Source organism: Tachyglossus aculeatus, chromosome 4, assembly GCF_015852505.1.
Source record: "Tachyglossus aculeatus isolate mTacAcu1 chromosome 4, mTacAcu1.pri, whole genome shotgun sequence".
NCBI lineage: Eukaryota > Metazoa > Chordata > Mammalia > Monotremata > Tachyglossidae > Tachyglossus > Tachyglossus aculeatus.
Window position 1 is genome coordinate 75,067,476 of NC_052069.1, and position 19,787 is coordinate 75,087,262.

Consider the following 19,787-nt stretch of genomic DNA (forward strand, 5'->3'; position numbering starts at 1 on the left):
CACTGCTTTAATTTAAAGTGTACCTATATATGAAAATATGAAATATGAAAGTATTTCATGTTGAGAGCCATCTACTATCAGAGTTTAAGCTTTTCAGATTATCCCAACGGTTTCTGAAGCATGGGTATGAATTTTGAAAAGGAAATGATTGGAACCTTTAATTGATTAATTAGAATATTTGCAATTATCAATTGAATAAATCTCAAAATACACCAAGTATCCTCATAATTCATAGTGTACATATTTAAAAAAAAAAGATTCAGACTAAGAATAAATTAATTTCCTAATGTGATAATATTACCAAGTCAGCTGCAGGACCATATTAAACCTCAATCTCCTAGCTTCAAGGTGCAATTTTAGCTTGTATTCCTTCTTTTCTGTGCTTTAGGAATTAAATATCTGTACATACAAACACACACACACACACACACACACACACACACACACACATATTGCAAAGGACTAGAAATTTCACAAAATATTGGATGCAGCAGGAAAGACTTAAATAGTTCAATTTAAAATTCATGAATGACTTTCTAACATCTTCACTTAGACTGTAAATCCTTAAGGTCAGACTATACATGCTTTCCTACTTTTGTACTTTGTTAAACGCTTAGTGCAGGGCTCCTCACTCTGGATGCTTAATAAACACGTGATTGATTAATTGAGAAGAAAATGACAGGCCAATGATATAAAAGGGAAATTCTTACTCTTTTCCTTTTTTCAGGTGAAAGATATCCGATCTCTGTGTATCACTGGAAAAATAACTGCTGGAATATGAAGAATGATATGCAATCTTTACCTTATGAGAGAAAAGACATTACATTAACTGGAATCTTCCCTCTCAGCATTAAAAACATCATTTCTTCTTTCTGCCTTTCTTATGATTTTTGCTTTTCCTTTCTGCCCTTCCTCCATGGCAATAAGAGCAGTGTTATCGTTCCGATAATTGAGAAGGTAATAATCATGAACCATATTCTCCTAATGATTAACTGGAACTGCATTTATTCTTTCAGGCCTCTAAAGGGACAATTTATTAGAGTTGAGTAACTATGTCGCAAATAGTACATAGTACAAATAGTACACCAGTGGCCCAAATGCATTAATGGAGCTTCCAAAGAAAAAAGTATGATTCTATCTGTGGAAAAACCTGGCTCCCTGTAAACCAAATAACAAATCAATTTAGTTTGAGTGTACATAAGCATCCACTTTTTTTATTTAATAGTATCTGTTAAGTGCTTACAGTGCCAGGCACTGTACTAATCACTGGGGGTGATACAAGCTAATCAGTCCATGTCCCAATGGGACTCACAGGCTTACTCTCCATTTACAGATGAGGTAACTTAGTAAGCATTTCTACTTTCAAGTAAACTTAACAGAACTGCCAGGGCCTTAATCTAGAAAACGTAGAATTAGAAATGCATGAAACATTTAATAATATTAAAGTTGATGTTCAAATTTTTTGGAACTCGGAGAATGAATGTTCACAATTAGTTTTGCTTCAAATCCTTACCTCAAATAATTTCATCCCATTATCGTTTGTATTTTTAAAATTGTTTATAAATCCAGATAAACATAAGCACTGAAAATTGCCTTTATGATCACCAGTAATCATTGTGAGCAGAGAACGTATCTTTCAAACGTTATATTCTACTCTCCCAAACTCTTAGCATGGTGCTCTGTACACAGTAAGCGCTCAATAAATACGATTGATTGGCTGAATTGCAAGCCGTACTGTGGTTTTCCTACCTTGTCTTCTGGATCTCCAGTCTGGCTGAAATAAAGAGCGTAGCGGTCATCACCTTTAATGTAGAATCGGTAACTGTCAGAATCTGGAGCCACCAGGAATCCACTCAAGCGGGCAACAAATCTGTCTTGCTCCACTGGCCAAAAATAAGAAGCCGAATCTACCCAGGTGGTGCCTATGTATCCAGGAGTACTTTCGTTGTAGCCAAGCACCTCTTCAAGGAGAGCAGGCCGGCTGTTGTTCCATACTTCCAGTTTTAATCCTCTTCCTCCTGTATGGGATAAAATATAAACAAGTCTTCTGAGTACTTCAGATTGATCCAAACCAGCAATATGGATGCTTACAGGCATGGTACATGGTGCTTTTCAGTAAATTCTTGTTCTCACAAAATTTAACAACCCTAGATTTTGCATTTACTAGTCTGAAATTTCCTTATACCACAACTGACTAATTATTTGGGGGTCTCAAACACTAGGCACTTTCTAAAATGCTCTTAGAATGAGGGTTGACCATTCACGCATATCCCTGGAATTTGGGAGGGTATTATAAGAATAAAGGACGTGATCCCTGCTCCCAAAGGAGTTTATAATCGCTTGGAAAAGGAAGGAATAAAAAGAGAGATAGACAGGAAGAGATAAATAGAAAAACTGAGAGCAAGAAAGAAAAGCACGCCATCATATTCAAGATTTCCAGAAAAGTCACCTAAGTGATTGAAGGAGATTAAATGAATGTTTTTTCGTTGAGTGGTGATTGTGGTGATTCAAAGAATAATTGCTGCTAATGTAGGCACAGAAAAGGTGAATTAGGATGGAAATTCACTTAACTGTTCAGTCTATGCCACTCATGCAGTAGGTCTGGGTTTGAATTTTTATCAAGTTTCACTTTCCAATAAAGAAATGATCATTCTTTTTCTTGATTACTCACCCGGATATACAGTTTTGAGGATTCTAGGCTGGGGTGGGGTTCTGCAGTATATGCTGTTATCTGTGACTGCCTGAACAGCACAGATCTGGCCTGTAGGGATTTAAACCACAGACTCAGTGAGTACCCACTAAACTTTATGATTATACCTACAGTAACAAATCTAGAAAAATACCACTCGGAGAAAAATACCACTAGGGGCCTCCTGGGAAGAGGGAAGAAATAGACTCAGAATGAAGAACTACAACAGAATTTATGGGAGTAGAGAAACAATTTAATCAACCAACAAATCAGTCATTCAATCGATGGAATTTATTGAATGCTTACTATGTGCAGAACACTGTGCTAGCACTTGGGAGAGTAGTGCTTGGTACATAACAATTAACATATGCCACAATTTTTTTAAACTCTACAACAGAGTTAGCAGACACATTCCCTGCCCACACTAAGCTTACATTCTAGAGGGGGAGACAGACATTAATATAAGTAAACAATTTATAACACATAATTTAAAGATATATACAAAGTGCTGTGGTTTTATAGTCATGATACCTTAGCATTATCATTATTGCTATTATTATGCATCTTGACTATAACTACAGAACTGATGCATTATTATGTATTATATATACTTATACATAAGCACATATAATGGCATATGGGATAGAACACGGGACTGGGAATCAGAAGGTCATGGGTTCTAATCCTGGCTCTGCCACTTGTCTGCTCTGTGACCTTGGGCAAATTACTTACCTTCTCTGTTCCTCAGTTACCTCATCTGTAAAATGGGGATCAAGACAGTGAGCTCCACATGGCACATGGACTGTGTCCAGCTTGATTTGCTTGTATCCACCCCAGCACATCGTACAGTGCCCGGCACAAAGTGCTGAACAAATACCATTATTATTATTATTATTAGTTATTATTATTATTATATCCTGTACTTATGTTATGTATTATGTACATAATAACAAGTTAGTTTTTAGTTATCTACAAATAACTCCTAAAAATTGTCCTAATTATGAAAATAGTTTGTCAGTGCATCATTTGGAATGAGATTCTTATTAAGTTCTTTAATGAAGTGATGGTGTTTAAATACGGATTTTATTAGACACGGCCTGAAACTTGATCAAAATAGTGACATGGGCTCTGTAGTTTGCAAAATGACTGGAATGTACACAGATAAGCAAAAGTTGTTTCTCTTCCAAGTGCTTAGTACATACAGTGTTCTGCATACAGTAAGCACTGAATAAATACCATTGATGATGATGATGAAACACATGTATTAAGCTATTTGAAAACAGCATGCCTTATAAATACAAGAATAATAATAATAATAATAATAATAATAATAATAATAATAATGGAGAAGATACAACCTAATCAGATTGGACACAGTCCCTGTCCCATATGGGGCTCACAATCTTAATCCCCATTTTACAGAAGAAATAACTGAAGCCCAGAAAAGTTAAGTGACTTGCCCAAGGTGACACAGAAGATGAGTGGCAGAGCTGGGATTAGAACCCAAGACCTTTGACTCCAGGCCCATGCTCTATCCACTATGTCATGCTGCTTCAACTCAAATCATATTATTTGTGTGTGTGTGCCTCTGCAAATCATTATTCTTCTTCTGTACGGAGTAGATTGGCCCAAAAGAGGGTTGACATGCATGCTTAGGTATCCCAGACAGAAAACAAATGATTGTGAGGCTGCTAAAGTACATTCATACAGTGTCTTATAATAATGATGCTATTTGTTCGGCACTTACTATGTGCCAAGCACTGTTCTAAGCACTGGAGTAGATACAAGATAATAAGATTGTTCCAAGTGGGGCTCACAGTCTTTATCTCCATTTTACAGATGAGGGAACTGAGGCCCAGAGAAGGGAAGTGTCTTGCCCAAAGTCACACAGCTGACAAGTGGTGGAATCAAAATTCGAACCCATGACCTCTGACTCCCAAGCCCGTGCTCTTTCTATTAAGCCACGCTGGTAGAGAAGATATTATTATTCAAATTTCTCACCGGGAATATTTTTCCCTTGTGGTTGTTGGTCAGTGCTTAGAACAGTGCTTTGCACATAGTAAGTGCTTAATAAATGCTGTTATTGAGAACTCAATCCTGCAGCTCTCCTAAAATCCCATCCACTAATGTCTTCCCAAGTGCATTCTCATCTCCTGAGTCCTAGCAACCACGCAGCAACTTCAAACTAAAGTATTTGTTTTTAGCCTTCCTCTGCATTTCCAATTCTCTGCAATTAGAGTATACACTCTTTCAGGCCTGGAACATCAATCAGTCAATCAATGGACTATGAACTCGCTGTGGGCAGGAATGTGTCTGTTGTTATATTGTAATAATAATAATAATAATAATAATAATGATAATAATGGTATTTGTTAAGCACTTTATGTGCCAGACACTGTACTAAGTGCTGGGGTGGATACAAGTAAATTGGCTTGGACACAGTCCCTGTCCCATGTGGGGCTCACAGTCTCAATCCTCATTTTACAGACAAGGTAACTGAGGCCCAGAGAAGTTAAGTAACTTGCCCAAGGTCACACAGCAGGCAAATGGCCAAGCCGGAATTAGAACCCATGAGCTTCTGATTCCCACGTCCGTGCTCTATCCATCACGCCATACTGCTTCCCCTAATAATAATGATGGCATTTGTTAAGCACTTACTATGTGCCAAGCACTGATCTAAGCACTGGGATAGATACAAGGTAATCAGGTTGTCCCACGTGGGGTTCACAGTCTTAATCCCCATTTTACAGAAGAGGTAACTGAGGCACAGAGAAGTGAAGTGACTTGCCCCAAATCACACAGCTGACAAGTGGTGGAGTAGGGATTGGAACCCCCAACCCCCAACTCCCAAGCCCATGCTCTTGCCACTAAGCCAAGCTAGCACTTAGTACAGTGCTTCACACACAGTAAATGCTCAATAAATATAATTGAATGAATGGACTGTACTGAGTGCTTACTGTTTGCAGAGCACTGTACTAAGAACTTAGGCTTTTGTTGTAATTTCCCAAATGCTTAGGGCTGTGTTTTGTGCCAGTGAGGGCAAAATAAATATCATGATTACAACTGTTATAATGATCAGATGGGTGGATCACCACTATGCATGTGGATTCCAACCCCATTTTGGAATCTTTCCAACTCTTCTTTCTTTTGGGCTGTACAGAAGTAATGTTTGATGTGGGGAGATTGTAATCCACGCTTACTCGCCTTTTTAGCTGCTTGTCCACTCTATCAGTGGGATGGCGGTTCTCCCCTCACAACATCTCTAGAATACACCCTTTCCTCTTCATCTAAACTGCTACCACGCTGATGCAAGCACTTATTTCCCACCTTGACTGCTGCATCAGCCTCCTTGCAAACCTCCCCGCCTACTGTCTCTCCTCTCTCTGACCTATACTTCACTCTAATGCCCAGATCATTTTTCTAAAAAAAACTACTCATTACACATAGACCCACTCCGCAAAAATCTCCAATAGTTGCCTATCCACCACCACATCAAACAAAAACCCCTTTCTACTCACAGCTTTAAAGCAATCAATCAGCTCTCCCTCCTATCTTTAAACCTTGCTGAACTCCCACTACAACACAATCAGTGTGGCCTTCACTCTTGTATCACCAACCTACCGACTCTCTTGCCATTGGCTCTTTGCCCAAATCTTCCCTCTGGCTTGGAAATTCCTCCCTCTTCAATCTGAATTTGTGGTCACAAATTGTGAAAGATGATGCATTTCAAAATTGTCTACTGCTTTGTAATATGTACGGTAAAGTTTCTGTAAAAATTGCATAGGGTGCAATTTGCATACGAGGTGTTTGGCTTAAAGATGTGCTTGGGAGCCCTTATCAAATCTACTTCCACCGACTTGAAAGAGTTGATTTTTCATTCATTCATTCATTCGTATTCACTGAGTGCTTACTGTCTGCAGAGCACTGTACTAAGCACTTGGGAAATACAAGTCGGCAAAATATAAATGACTCACATCCTCTGATTGATTCTATCTCCCCCTGAAAAACTGTAAGCTCCTAGTAGGAAGGGATCATGTCCACCACCAACTCTATGGTACTTTTAAAAGCATGTTGAACAGTGCTCTGCACACTGTAAGCAGCGTGGCTTAATGGAAACAGCACAGGTTTGGGAATCAGAGGACGTGGGTTCTAATGCCGACTCCCCCGCTTGCCTCCTGTGTGACCTTGGGCAAGTCACTTAACTTCTCTGTGTCTGTCCCCTCATCTATAAAATGGGGATTAAGACTGAGAGCCCCTCGTGGGACAGCCTGATTACCTTGTAACTACCCCAGCACTTGAGAACAGTACTCGGCACATAGTAAGTGCCTAATACTACTATTATTGTTATTATCATCCAAATAAATACCAGTCATTTACTGAGAGAGAGGGTACCAAGTGGAGAAGTCATTAGAGATTGAGGAACAATCCTAACAATATTTTAGTTATCCTCCCAACACCTTCTTTCTAATATTCAATTAAAGAAATTCATACTTCTTTCATATTATCTTGGTCAGCAATAACAAAGAAAAATTTGGAAAATTACCTCCAACAAGAACTCGGGCCGGGTAAACTGTCTGATCAAAGAACTGTCCTCTTATTGTGAGCAGGGTACCTCCTTGAATGCTTCCTTGGCCAGGTGTCACTGAAGTCACCTCTGAAAAAAAAATCATTCCATGCTTAAAAAAAAATTTTACAGAAACTTTACCATACATATTACAAAGCAGTAGACAATTTTGAAATGCATTATCTTTCACAATTTGTGACCACATATTCAGAATTTGAATTTTCTTTTAACTTGGATTTGAAATTCAAATCTATATGATTTGAATTTTTAAAATCTTCAAAATAAAATATTGGTGTACCTTATTTTCATGGTTTCAATTCTAGTTAACCTATGTTTATGATGGAATAATTCATTTTATTTTCATAAATAAAGTATCTAACTAGGTGATGTCTTTTAGCTGCCAACTATCCTCACATTATCAATGGAGTTGCCAGGGCTCATGTTCTTACAATAGAAAACAATGTTAAATGTGGTAATATTTTAAATTCTGACAGTAGGAAAAAAATAACTTTGTTAAGTAGAAACTAGGTAAAATTTTTTAAATGAAAGCTCAACATCCTTTTAAAAATGAAATGCACAAGATGATGTTTTCATCATTTTCAAGATAATCATTTGCAAATTTTCTGCCAGTAGTTTTACAATGCTTCATATTTCCAATTTCTCTATTCCTTAATTTTGGGGTAAAATGCTAACTTTCATTTGGCCATGGTTTGGCTAGATCCCATCTTTTTATCTGGTATCTGTACAAGTGGGTTAATTGGTGAGAAAAGATTACATACCTGCATAAGTCTGAAACATAGCTATTTTATGCAATGAGGATATGAAATATGTTGATGGCTGTGGAAAACTCCTGCAAAAAAACCAATCAATTTCTTTTATCAATCAATCTATACTTAGGCAAAGTAGGACCTGATTTTTAAACTGAAAACCATAATTTCATCTCCTTAATTGGGATAACTGGTCAACTGTTTTTGTGGGTAGGAATCATGTATACTAACTCTGTTATATTATACTCTCCCAAGCAGTTAGTACAATGCTCTGTACACAGTAAGTGATCAATAAATATGATTGATTGCATTCTGGAATAGTTTTAAAAATCCATTTTTAAACATCTAGATCCCACACCACTATCTACAATCAACATGACTATTGGACTAATCTCAGTAGAGGTAGAGAAAATTACAAGGTAATTAGTAGTAATAATATAAATAATGATAACAATAATAGCGGTATTTTTAAGTGCTTGCTATGTGTCAAGAACTGTACTAAGAGCTGGGATAGGTACTAAGTTATCATGTCTCACATGGAGCTCCCATACGGCTATTGAATCCCCATTTTGCAGATGAGGGAACTGAAGCACAGAGAAGTTAAGTGACTTGCTCAAGCTCACAAAGCAGACAAGTGGTGGATCCTGAATTAGAACCCAGGTCCCCTGACTCCCATGCCTGTGCTCTTTCCCTTAGAAAATGCTGTTTCTCCTAACCTAGGCTCAGATTGAATCAGGAGAAAAGAGAAGTACAAGGGAGTGAAAAGAAGTAAATGGGTACAAGCCATGGCAATCTATTCATTCTGAGTACTCTTCGATCAGCATAGTGTACACGCAAACACACACACACACACACACACACACACACAAATAATGCTATACCCATACACACGTAATAAAGTATCACAAAGGGAATCTGACCCAATAATACTAAATTCAAAACTCCCTTTATTAATTCAATATGAATGTTATCATTTCAAAGTTAAGAAACCCCTTAGTTATATCATATTCACTTGTCCATATTCAAACAGTGAACTACTGCTAGAAGGGTTTGCACATTCCCACTGCCCTCATTTCCTCTTCACCAACTCTCCTCTTTTGTCTCCTCATTAGAATTTAAACTTCTTATAGGCAAGGAAAGTGTCATTTGTTTATTTGTGTTTCCCAAATACGTAGTATAGTGCCCAACCCCAGTGAACACTCATTAAATATCAATCCTAAATACCACTGATTGAGTGCTGCTAAATTATACTGCTACACTTTAAGCTCCTTGAAGGCAGGGATCATGTCTTCCTACGCTATTATACTCTACCAATGCTTAATACAGTGCTCTGCACACAGCAAGCTCTTAATAAATGCCTTCAATTGATTGATTAGTACTGCTACTGCTGCTACTACTACTACTACTATTTCTTCTAGACCCATTACAGCCTGTCTTTTAATCAATCGTATTTATTGAGCGTTTACTGTGCGCAGAGCACTAAGTGCTTATTTAATCTCAACTCAAATGAGACTGCAGTCTCTAAATTCATCTTTAGTTATATCCTAAGGGCTATTCTTCATTGTAATCTTTTTTGACCTCACAGATGCTTTTGACAAGGTGGATTACTCCCACCTCATGAGACATGTGAGAAGTGCGATTGTCAGAGATTGGAGGGAGAGGAGGTAGGGATATTGGTGCTTCAGGTGGGAGATAATAGTCTGAAATAGGGAAATCTGTGAAGGGTGGAGTCAGTGAGGGAGATATAGTAGTATTTTTGAGAAGAAGAAAGAGCTGTGTTCTAGCTATAGATGGGAAGTTTGGAGCGGCAGAAGATGCCTGGTTTCTGGATTCCGCAAACATAATTCAGATACTCAAGTGTAGGAGTGAAAGAAGCAAACTGTGGGGAGGAAGCAGGGTTGAGAATTGGTAGTGCACAAGCAATGGAGGGGCAGGACAACCAGGAAATTGTGTTGCATAGAGTGGGCATTGTTGAGGGGCAGACTTTTATGTACAGGGGAATCCAGGAGAGACAGGTGAGACAGATAATGGGGTCCAGAGTCCAGAAGTCTCTATGGGGACAGTTGGGTGGGGAAAAGGTGATGTGAGGTAACAGATTAAGAGGTTGTGGCTGGAAAGTGGTAATTCAGAGTGAATGCAGTCAGAAACGGAGCAGTCTGACACTGAGGACCAAATATGTCCCAATCAATCAATGGTATTTATTGAGCATTTATTATGTACAGAGCACTCTTCTAAGCACTTCGGAGAGTACAGTACAATAGAATTTGGAGACACATTCCCAGCCCATAATGAGTTTACGGTCTAGAAGGTGTGTTTGGCTGATATGGGGTGGAGTAGGATATAGACCTCCGAAGGTCAGCAGAATTGGGTAGTGAATGGAAGCAGGATGCCAGGCAGTGAAAGAAGGGATCGTTTTGAAATTTCTCATTCTGAAAGATTTACTGTCTCATAGCGAGAAAATAGAAGACTGGTTCTACAAAGGACTTGGGAAAGGCCTTTTACAAAGACCTCGGGATCTAAGAGCTTCTTTCCGCAAAAAGCGATGTGTCGATGATACCTTACAGTTCTTTATAGAATGAAATTCTTTCCTTGAAGTGAGAACTGAATTAGGATTAAAAACTAACAATGTGAAATTCAGAGATAGTTCTTACCTTCGATATTTAATGCCCACTATTCCATTAGACAGGATTATAAATGCAATTATTAATAATAATAATAATGGCATTTGATAAGCACTTACTATGTGCAAAGCACTGTTCTAAGTGCTGGGGAGGATACAAGGTGATCAAATTGTTCCACATGGGGCTCACAGTCTTAATCCCCATTTTACAGATGAGGCAACTGAGGCACAGAGAAGTTAAGTGACTTGCCCAAAGTCACTCAGCTGACAATTGGCAAACCAGGATTTGAACCCATGACCTTTGACTTCCAAGCCCATGCTCTTTCCACTGAGCCACACTGCTTCTCTGCTCCTCTTGATATCAATTACCAAGTGATATCAATATATCCCAAACATGCTTGGTTATCTGGTAAAAAAAAACACTGATGCAAACTTCAGCCTCTAGAATCATATATCAAGGAATTCTCATGAACAACACCAGTCCTGTTTTCAACTCCTGAATTTAGATTTCAGTGCAAAGTTATATATAACACGTGTGTTCTATAAAAAAAGAAATCATCATAAAGTGACTCACCTCCCATAATCACTGTCTAAAATAAAGCTGACATTGTGGTGACCTGCCAAATAATTAAAACAGAATACCTAGTAAGGTTTGACTTGCTATTTTCATTTTTGAAAAACTGAAGAGAAACAATTTTTGCTTACCTATGTATGTTCCAGTCATTTTGCAAACTACAGAGCCGATGTCACTATTTTGATGATCAAGTTTCAGGCCATACCTAATGAAATACATATTTAAACACCATCACTTCATTAAAGAACTGATTAAAGTATCTCATTCATTCCAAATGATACACCGGGAAACTATTTTTATAATTAGAACAATAGGAGTTATTTGTAGATAATTGTAAATAACAGCTATATCATACTACTGCCTTGCATATAGAACTATCAGGATAGACCTCATCCTACAGAAATTACAACTCATCAGGAATGAACCCCTATACAAGATACACAAGGATGAAGAGCTCAAGCCCGGGATACCATAGTCTTCAAAAAATAGTATATACTTGCAGTTTTTCTCCCCTAATGAACAAAAGAGGTTCTCATGTTTATGAGAATTTTAAAAGGACATTATTGAAATCAATGATCAGCCAAAAAGCAAGGGATAGGTTTTGTCAGAAATGAGTGTCATAATTTTAAAATGATTTCCACTGAATATTTTCATCCCAAAGACCATAAGCCTATGCTTGGCTTTGGAAGACAGGCTGCCTTAAGTTCGTTGAGAGGCCCCTTCACATTTCTGGCCACGACGCCAGAATGTCCACTATCTCCTCATGCAGGCCTACTAGAAGGAGGAATGCCACCAGAATAAGGGACAGGGGTTGCACTTTTCTGGTGATTCTGCCCTCAGCATTGTTGCCACCACTCGGCTTCCTTTCGGACACTTCCTTTGCCCGAATACCTAGATAATTGAGGTCCAAATCACATTTTACAGCCTGAGTTATCCAGGAAGGGTGGCTGTTCCCTAAAGAATGTGGTAGCTCATTTGGGAGAACAGGGCTCACCATTTTAACGTAAATAAAAATCATTAAAGGATTACTTACAAATCATCTGAATCAGGCTTGAGAAGCTCACAGGGCATTCCTCCAACGTAAACTCTAATAAATAAATTGTTCAACATGCAATCAATTATACAACTGTTAGGTATGCTTTCTTCCACCACTCTATTGAACTCCCTCTTTTAATTCACCCTTTCCTTCAAGACTGTGCTTCACTGAAATTTACCACACCTTTGGAGAACATTCTACAGAAGGTTACACATCTGTCCTCCTGGTAGCAGGCAGTGCTTAATTTGTCCTGAGCTCTTTGATAAGGTTCTTAGTGCCAGAATATGTTATCTTGCCAGTACAGCTGAACGAGAAGAGGCCAGTGGAGGAGGCAAAGAAAGAATGGAGTTTGAAGGGCAAGATGCAGCAAGAGATGACATGCTTTTCTTTCTATTGCTTGTTCTCATATGCCTAGCGAAGCGCTCCACACATGGTAGCTGCTCCAAAAAAAAACTGATGATGATGAGAGGCTGGAATCTCAGAACCAGTAATAATAATAATAGCAATAATAATGGCATTTATTAAGCGTTCACTACATGCAAAGCACTGTTCTAAGCACTGGGGAGGGTACAAGGTCATCAGGTTGTCCCACGGGGAGCTCACAGTCAATCTCCATTTTACAGATGAGGGAACTGAGGCACAGAGAAGTTAAGTGACTTGCCTAAAGTCGCACAGCTGATAATTGGCGAAGCAGGGATTTGAACCCATGACCTCTAACTCCAAAGCCCCTGCTCTTTTCCACTGAGCCATGCTGCTTTTCAATAATAAGAATTGCTCCAACTTGGATCATTATTCCCTCTGACCCTCCCTGAGTGTTGATGCTTCTTAGAGGAAGCATTTGTACTCTCCTAAGCACTTAGTACAGTGCTTTGCACATAGTAAGCACTCACAAAATATGATTGAATGAATTAATGAAGCACTGATGCCAGGCATTAAGGAAAGATCTGCAGGGGAGTGGAATATAACATCTCCCTACCAAATATGGCTCATCAAGTGATTCACTCCAACCTTTGGAATGGGGGTGGAAGTGGCTGTAATTTCTTCCAGGGAAGAGCCTTACTGGTTCCAAACCTGTTGATGTTGCGGTCAGCAGTCCCCAAATCCTGGGACTACCCAGAGATGCTGCTACTTACAGTGGGGCAACTGTGGGCAGACGTTGCTGACCAATGGCAATAAGGAACTGCTGAGGATGGAAGTGTCCCTGCTCCCTCTTCTCCTCCTTAGTGAAAATGTAAAATCAGTTGACATAGAGTGACTTGCCTGAATGTTGGGTACCATTTTTCAGCATCTACTACAGATGAGGTCATATTATGGAATCTGCATTTTGGAAAACATGTTACTGAAAAGTTTTTAATAGAGTAACAATTGAGGACATTATAACAATTGAGACCAGGAGTTGGAAATTAGCCTAGAAATAGTCCATGGTGGCAAAGATAGTCTATCCCTTGTGTGTGTGTTGGGGGGGTGGGGGGAAAGGTATTCCTCAAGGCTCAGTTCTAGGTCCTCATCTATTCTTTATCTTATACCAACTCCTTCATAGAACTCATTTGCTCCCATGGCTACAATCACCATCTCTATACGGATGATTCCCAAATCTACTTCTCCAGGCCCAAGTCCTCTCCTCTGTTGTCTCATATTTCCACCTGCCCTTCAGCTCTACTTGACTGCCCCCCTGAAACTTCAAACATAACATTTCATCTTTTCACCCAAATCCTGTCCTCCTCTCATCTTTCCCATCACAATAGACAGCACCACCCTCCTCCTCCAGTCTCCTAAATCTGAGATTTTGCCATAATCTCCTACACATCTTTCTCTTTCAACCCACCTATTCAGTATGTCACTATATCCTAACAGTTCTACCTTCACAATATCTCTGTCCATTCCTCTCCAAACTGTTAACTTACTGGTCCCAGTACTTATCCCATTTTACTGAATCAGCCTCCTGGTTGACCTCCCTGCCTCCAACCTTTCCCCACTCCAGTCCACAGTTCACTCTGATGGGGAGACATGTACAGAATTATTTCTTAGAAAAATGATTGGGCCAGCCAAGTGAATCTGTTCATGCCTTCCCCGTTTCTCAGAAGCCTCCAGTAGTTGCCATCCATATTTGCATTAAACAGAAAGTCCTCACCATTGGCTTTATGGTACTCAGTTCTCCCACCTAACATTACTCCCACTACAACCAAGTCCACACACTTGGTTCCCCTAAAACCAACCTACTTACTGTGTCTCCAGTTCATCCTTCCCTTTGACCCCTTAATCATGCTCTCCCACTGGCCTGGAATGCCCTTTCCCTTCACATCTCACAGACCACCACTCTCTTCATCTTCAAAGCCCTACTAATATCATATCTCCTCCAGGAAGCCTTCCCTGACTAACTTCCATCTCTCCACTAGACTAAGTTTCTTGAGGGCAGGGATCATGTTTACCCACTCTACTGTACTGTGCTCTTCCAAGTGCTTAGTTTAGTGTTCTGCACAGTAAGTGCTTCTTAAAAGCCACTGGTCAATGGATTGATTGGCAGGTAAATCTCCTTTACCCACTTTCCCTACTAGCCTCTCCCCAGTTCTTCAGGTTCATTCTCACATATACTCCCTCTCATCCTCCCACATTTCCCGGCTTTCCAGGCACCAATAACAATGGGTCCGTGGAACTAAAATAAAAATAAAAAATAACTCCCCAGTGTATCGGTTACATTTCTCATCACTTGAGGGCAGAACCATGATTTCTGCATACCCCAAAGAGCTTTCAACATACATTCAAACTGGGGCTGATCTCTGGCCCTTTAGGGATTACATGCTTGACGAACTGCAGAAAATATCCAGGAACAACTTTCAGGATTTGAGCTGAACCCACATCAAATTAAAGGATGCATTAGTCAATCCTATTTACTGAGTGTTTACTGTGTGTAGAGTACTGTACTAAGCACTTGGGAGAGTACAATAACACAATGTAATGGACACATTCCCTGCCCAAAGTGATCTTACAATTTGAGTGCAATTCTGAGAATCTTCATGAGTACCAGTAAGCATTTAATACTATTATTACTATTACGATGCTGATTTAGGCCCAGAGAAATTTCATCTGAAGCCCTTTGCAGAATAATCACTACTGTAACTATGAAATTACTTTCTTTTACTTTGTATATTTGTTAATCGTGTTGGGCTCCAAATACTTTGCCTCAGGTCAGAATTCCAAGACACAGGACTGCAATGTCTCTCCAGGAGACATTTAGTGGCTCCCAGACTGAGCCCCATTTTTCCACTCCTCCTCCCCATCCCCCCCCCCCCACCCTACCTCCTTCCCCTCCCCATAGCACCTGCATATATGTTTGTACAGATTTATTACTCTATTTATTTTACTTGTACGTATTTACTATTCTATTTATTTTGTTAGTGATGTGCATATAGCTTTAATTTTATTTGTTCTGATGACTTGACACCTGTTCACATGTTTTGTTTTGTTGTCTGTCTTCCCCTTCTAGACTGTGAGCCCGTTGTTGGGTAGGGACCGTCTCTATATGTTGCCAATTTGTAGTTCCCAAATGCTTAGTACAGTGCTCTGCACACAGTAAGCGCTCAATGAATACGATTGAATGAATGAAAGCAGATCTATCGGGATATCGGGGAGAAACCTGAGACAACTTCACTGCACTTGGGTCCATATCCCCTAAGCAACATGACCCTCATTCATTCATTCATTCAATTGTATTTATTGAGCGCTTACGATGTGCAGAGCACTGCACTAAGCACTTGGGAAGTCCACGTCGGCAACATATAGAGACAGTTCCAACCCAACAATGGGCTCACAGTCTAGGAGGGGGAGACAGACAACAAAACAAAACATGTAGACAGGTGTCAAAATCATCAGAACAAATAGAATAAAAGTTATATGCACATCATTAACAAAATAAATAGAATAGTAAATATGTACAAGTAAAATTAATAGAGTGATAAATCTGTACAAACATATATACAGGTGCTGTGGGGAGGGGAAGGAGGTAGGGCAGGGGGGATGGGGAGGAGGAGAGGAAAAAGGGGGCTCAGTCTGAGAAGGCCTCCTGGAGCAGGTGAGCTCTCGGTAGGGCTTTGAAGGGAAGAAGAGAGCTAGCTTGGCAGATGTGCAGGGGGAAGGCATTCCAGGCTAGGGGAAGGATGTGGGCCAGGGGTCGACAGCGGGACATGAGAGAAGCGGCCCATTGCGGAGGTTAGCGGCAGAGGAGCGGAGAGTGCGGGCTGGGCTGGAGAAGGAGAGAAGGGAGGTGAGGTAGGAGGGGGCGAGGTGATGGAAAGCCTGCCAACTCCTTCAGCACTACCCCTATCCTCTGTTGCATTCCTCCATCTGTAATTCATTTTAATTTTGGTTTCCCCCACTAGACTGTAAGCCCCTGATTGTGTCTACTAATTCTATTTTACTTTCCAAGTACATAATACAGTGCTCTGCACACAGTACATTCAATATATCCACAAACTGCTTTAATAAGCAGGTAACTCATATTATCCCTAATGAAGATTTTCATTATCAATTTTGAAAATCAATAAAATAATTTATTATAAATTATCTCACTTTCATTAATACTAGTTTTTTTCCTAATGTAGGCTGATTTATTTTACCTTGAGATTTTTCCCGTTTTGGTTAACTTGTTTAAGCAAACTGTGCCTGATCTTACTTGACTGTATTTTTATATCTATGAAAATCACAAATCACACTTTTCTGGAGTATGAAAGTTTTGAAATGAATAAAATGTACCTCAAAATTCTGACATTTTTTCCATTGGAACTCAGAGCTGTATTACTTCCATAGACATCAGTGAAGATTCTGCCGTGGATTGTTATCACTGCACCTAGCAATAGTAACAAGACAGGCACTGTTCCTTCAAAACTGTTTGCATTCTAAGTGTATAAACACTACAGGAAAATGTTACATATGATATCACAGAAAATTACAAACATAAACACATCTCATATATCTGCCACTTCTCCATCCAAACAGCTACCACTCTGACAGATACTCTAGTCGTAATAATAATAATTATGGTATTTGTTAGGCACTTAACTATATGCCAGGCACTGTACTAAGAGCTAGTCATATTACTGCTAGACTACCAATACCTCTTGGTCGGTCTCTCTGCCTCCAGCCTCTCCCCTCTCCAATCTCTACTACATGCTGATGTTCAGATAATCTCCTGAAGTGCCATTTGACACACATCACTCTGGTCCCCAGAACTCTCCACTGGTTCCCTGTGTCTTTCTGTGTAAAGTACAAACCCCTCACATTTGAGCTCCTCAAAATTGACTCACCTCCTCTTACATATCTGCCCTCTTTTGCTATTTTCTGACTCCCTTCATTTCTCCCAATTAACTTTCTAATCCTACCTCACTTCCAACACTCTCACCTCCATCCCCTTATTCACATTTTTTCCTCTGGCTTGGAACTTCCTCCCCCTGCTTTCCCCAAATCCAACCATCCCCAGGGCTTGGAATTCCCTCCCCTACTTTCCTTAAATCCAGTGGACCACCACTCTCCCAATATTCAAAGCTCGCCTAAAAGTCCACCTCCTCCAACATGCCTTCCTCAATGAATTTCCTGCATCTCATGTCATTTAAACCCATCATACACCAGTTGAATTAACGTCCTGAATTATTCCCATTTTCAGCACTTCTATATATGTTTTTTCAATTGTACATTCAATTCTTTATTTTGAGTACTCTGCAAATATGTTTACGTTTGTCTCCCCCTTTAGAGTATAAATTCCTTGTGGTAAGTGTGTGTCATTTTCTCTTTTTTGCACTTCCCAAGTGCTTAAAACAATGTATTGCACCAGAAGGCACAATAAATATTAGTAGTAGTAGTAATACTACTACTGCTTCCATCACTGCTATTACCTGGTAATCCTGATGAAGGTTTGATGCTCATTATTGTTGGTGTTCTGAATAGCTTGGGCTATAAAACAGAAAGCAAGTTTATGAAGTCACATTATTACTTCAACGTTGTTTTCCAAATAATAAATACCTATTGTATGTAGGATACATACAAGTGTACACATGTATGTACATAGGTGGGTGTTTGAAATTTTTTCCAACATAAAGTATTTCATCTTATGTTCATTTTAGTTCAGCAGTCAGTGGACTTGAAAATCTAATAATAATAATGATGGCATTTATTAAGTACTTACTATGTGCAAAGCACTGTTCTAAGCACTGGGGAGATTACAAGGTGATCAGGTTGTCCCATGGGGGGCTCATAGTCTTAATCCCCATTTTACAGATGCGGGAACTGAGGCACAGAGAAATGAAGTGACTTGCCCAAAGTCACACAGCTGATAATTGGCGGAGCCGGGATTTGAATCCATGACTTCTGACTCCAAAGCCCGTGCTCTTTCCACTGAGACACGCTGCTTCTCACACATCTACCCACGCTGCATCTACCCACAATAACAGTTCATTCATTCATTCAACAGTTCTTTAATGTAGTTTATAAATAGCACCTCAGTTCTTAAACTAGATTCTTGAACAGAAAATCACACAGATGTGCAAAAGATAAGCATAAGTGCTTAAAAATACTTCAAGAGTTTATTAGTTCAATGACACAATAATCTTTATTATGGCATGTGCTCTATTCTACTAGGTCCCTGATCTGTATAAACATTTCTGTTTTTTGTTGGATAGGCCAACTAACATTGTGTCTGCATAAGCACATACATGCATAGCCATAAAAACCTTCCACATTAATAATAATGGTATTTGTTAAGCATTTACTTTGTGCCAAGCATTGTTCTAAGCACTGGGGTAGATACAAGATAATCAGGTCTGACACCGTTCAAGTCACTCGTGGGGCTCACAGTCTCAACCCCCATTTTACAGAGGAGGTAACTGAGGTGCAGAGAATTGAAGTGACTTGCCCAAGATCACACAGCAGACAAGTGGTGGATCCAGGATTAGAACCTAGGTCCTTCTGACTCCTAGGCTTGTGCTCTATCCACTACACTAAGTTGCTTCTCTACAGTTAATAACACAACGTTTTTTTTGGGAAAAAAAAGTCCTAGCTCCTGAAAACCTCAAGTATAGGAGTTCCACTATCAAGGCTAGTGACAACAACAAACATGCCATGGAAATAAGCACTTTTCACACAGTGAGCACTCAGTAAATACCACTGATCGATTGGAAATACTATTATTGGTTTTGGTGGCACTTTTAAGATATTATAGAGTTTTTATGTAATTTCCCAATTCCCTGTTTTTTCTCTTTTCCACTACCATTCTTCGGTTCTTACGTTACATTGCTCCTCTCATAGCCTGCCAGTTTCACCTATGTCCCCAGTGCAGTTTTCCTATAGAGTTTATAGCCTGGTACCATATTAAGTCACTGATTTTTTTCCCTACCACAAGGGCAGATATGCCAGTTATGACAGAATTCTTCCCAAATGGTTCCAATTCATCCTTTTTTTCTAGCTTTAATATGAAAACACTTGGATATTATGGCTTTGCTTTTAGCCAATTTCTAAATTCCCACTTCCTTGTTTGATGAGCAGTCTAATT

The 19,787-nt window shown here is 39.5% G+C and overlaps 1 protein-coding gene across 1 annotated transcript in view; it reads right to left on the minus strand.

Moving 5' to 3' along the window:
* PKHD1L1 (PKHD1 like 1) overlaps positions 1-19,787 on the minus strand; it is a 182,939-nt gene that overhangs the window by 147,461 nt on the left and 15,691 nt on the right. Inside the window, 10 exon segments of the mRNA XM_038745633.1 lie at positions 711-802; positions 1,750-2,018; positions 2,672-2,761; positions 7,233-7,343; positions 8,033-8,103; positions 11,215-11,257; positions 11,346-11,419; positions 12,248-12,301; positions 17,000-17,093; positions 18,136-18,193. Coding sequence (XP_038601561.1) covers positions 711-802; positions 1,750-2,018; positions 2,672-2,761; positions 7,233-7,343; positions 8,033-8,103; positions 11,215-11,257; positions 11,346-11,419; positions 12,248-12,301; positions 17,000-17,093; positions 18,136-18,193 — 956 coding nt within the window.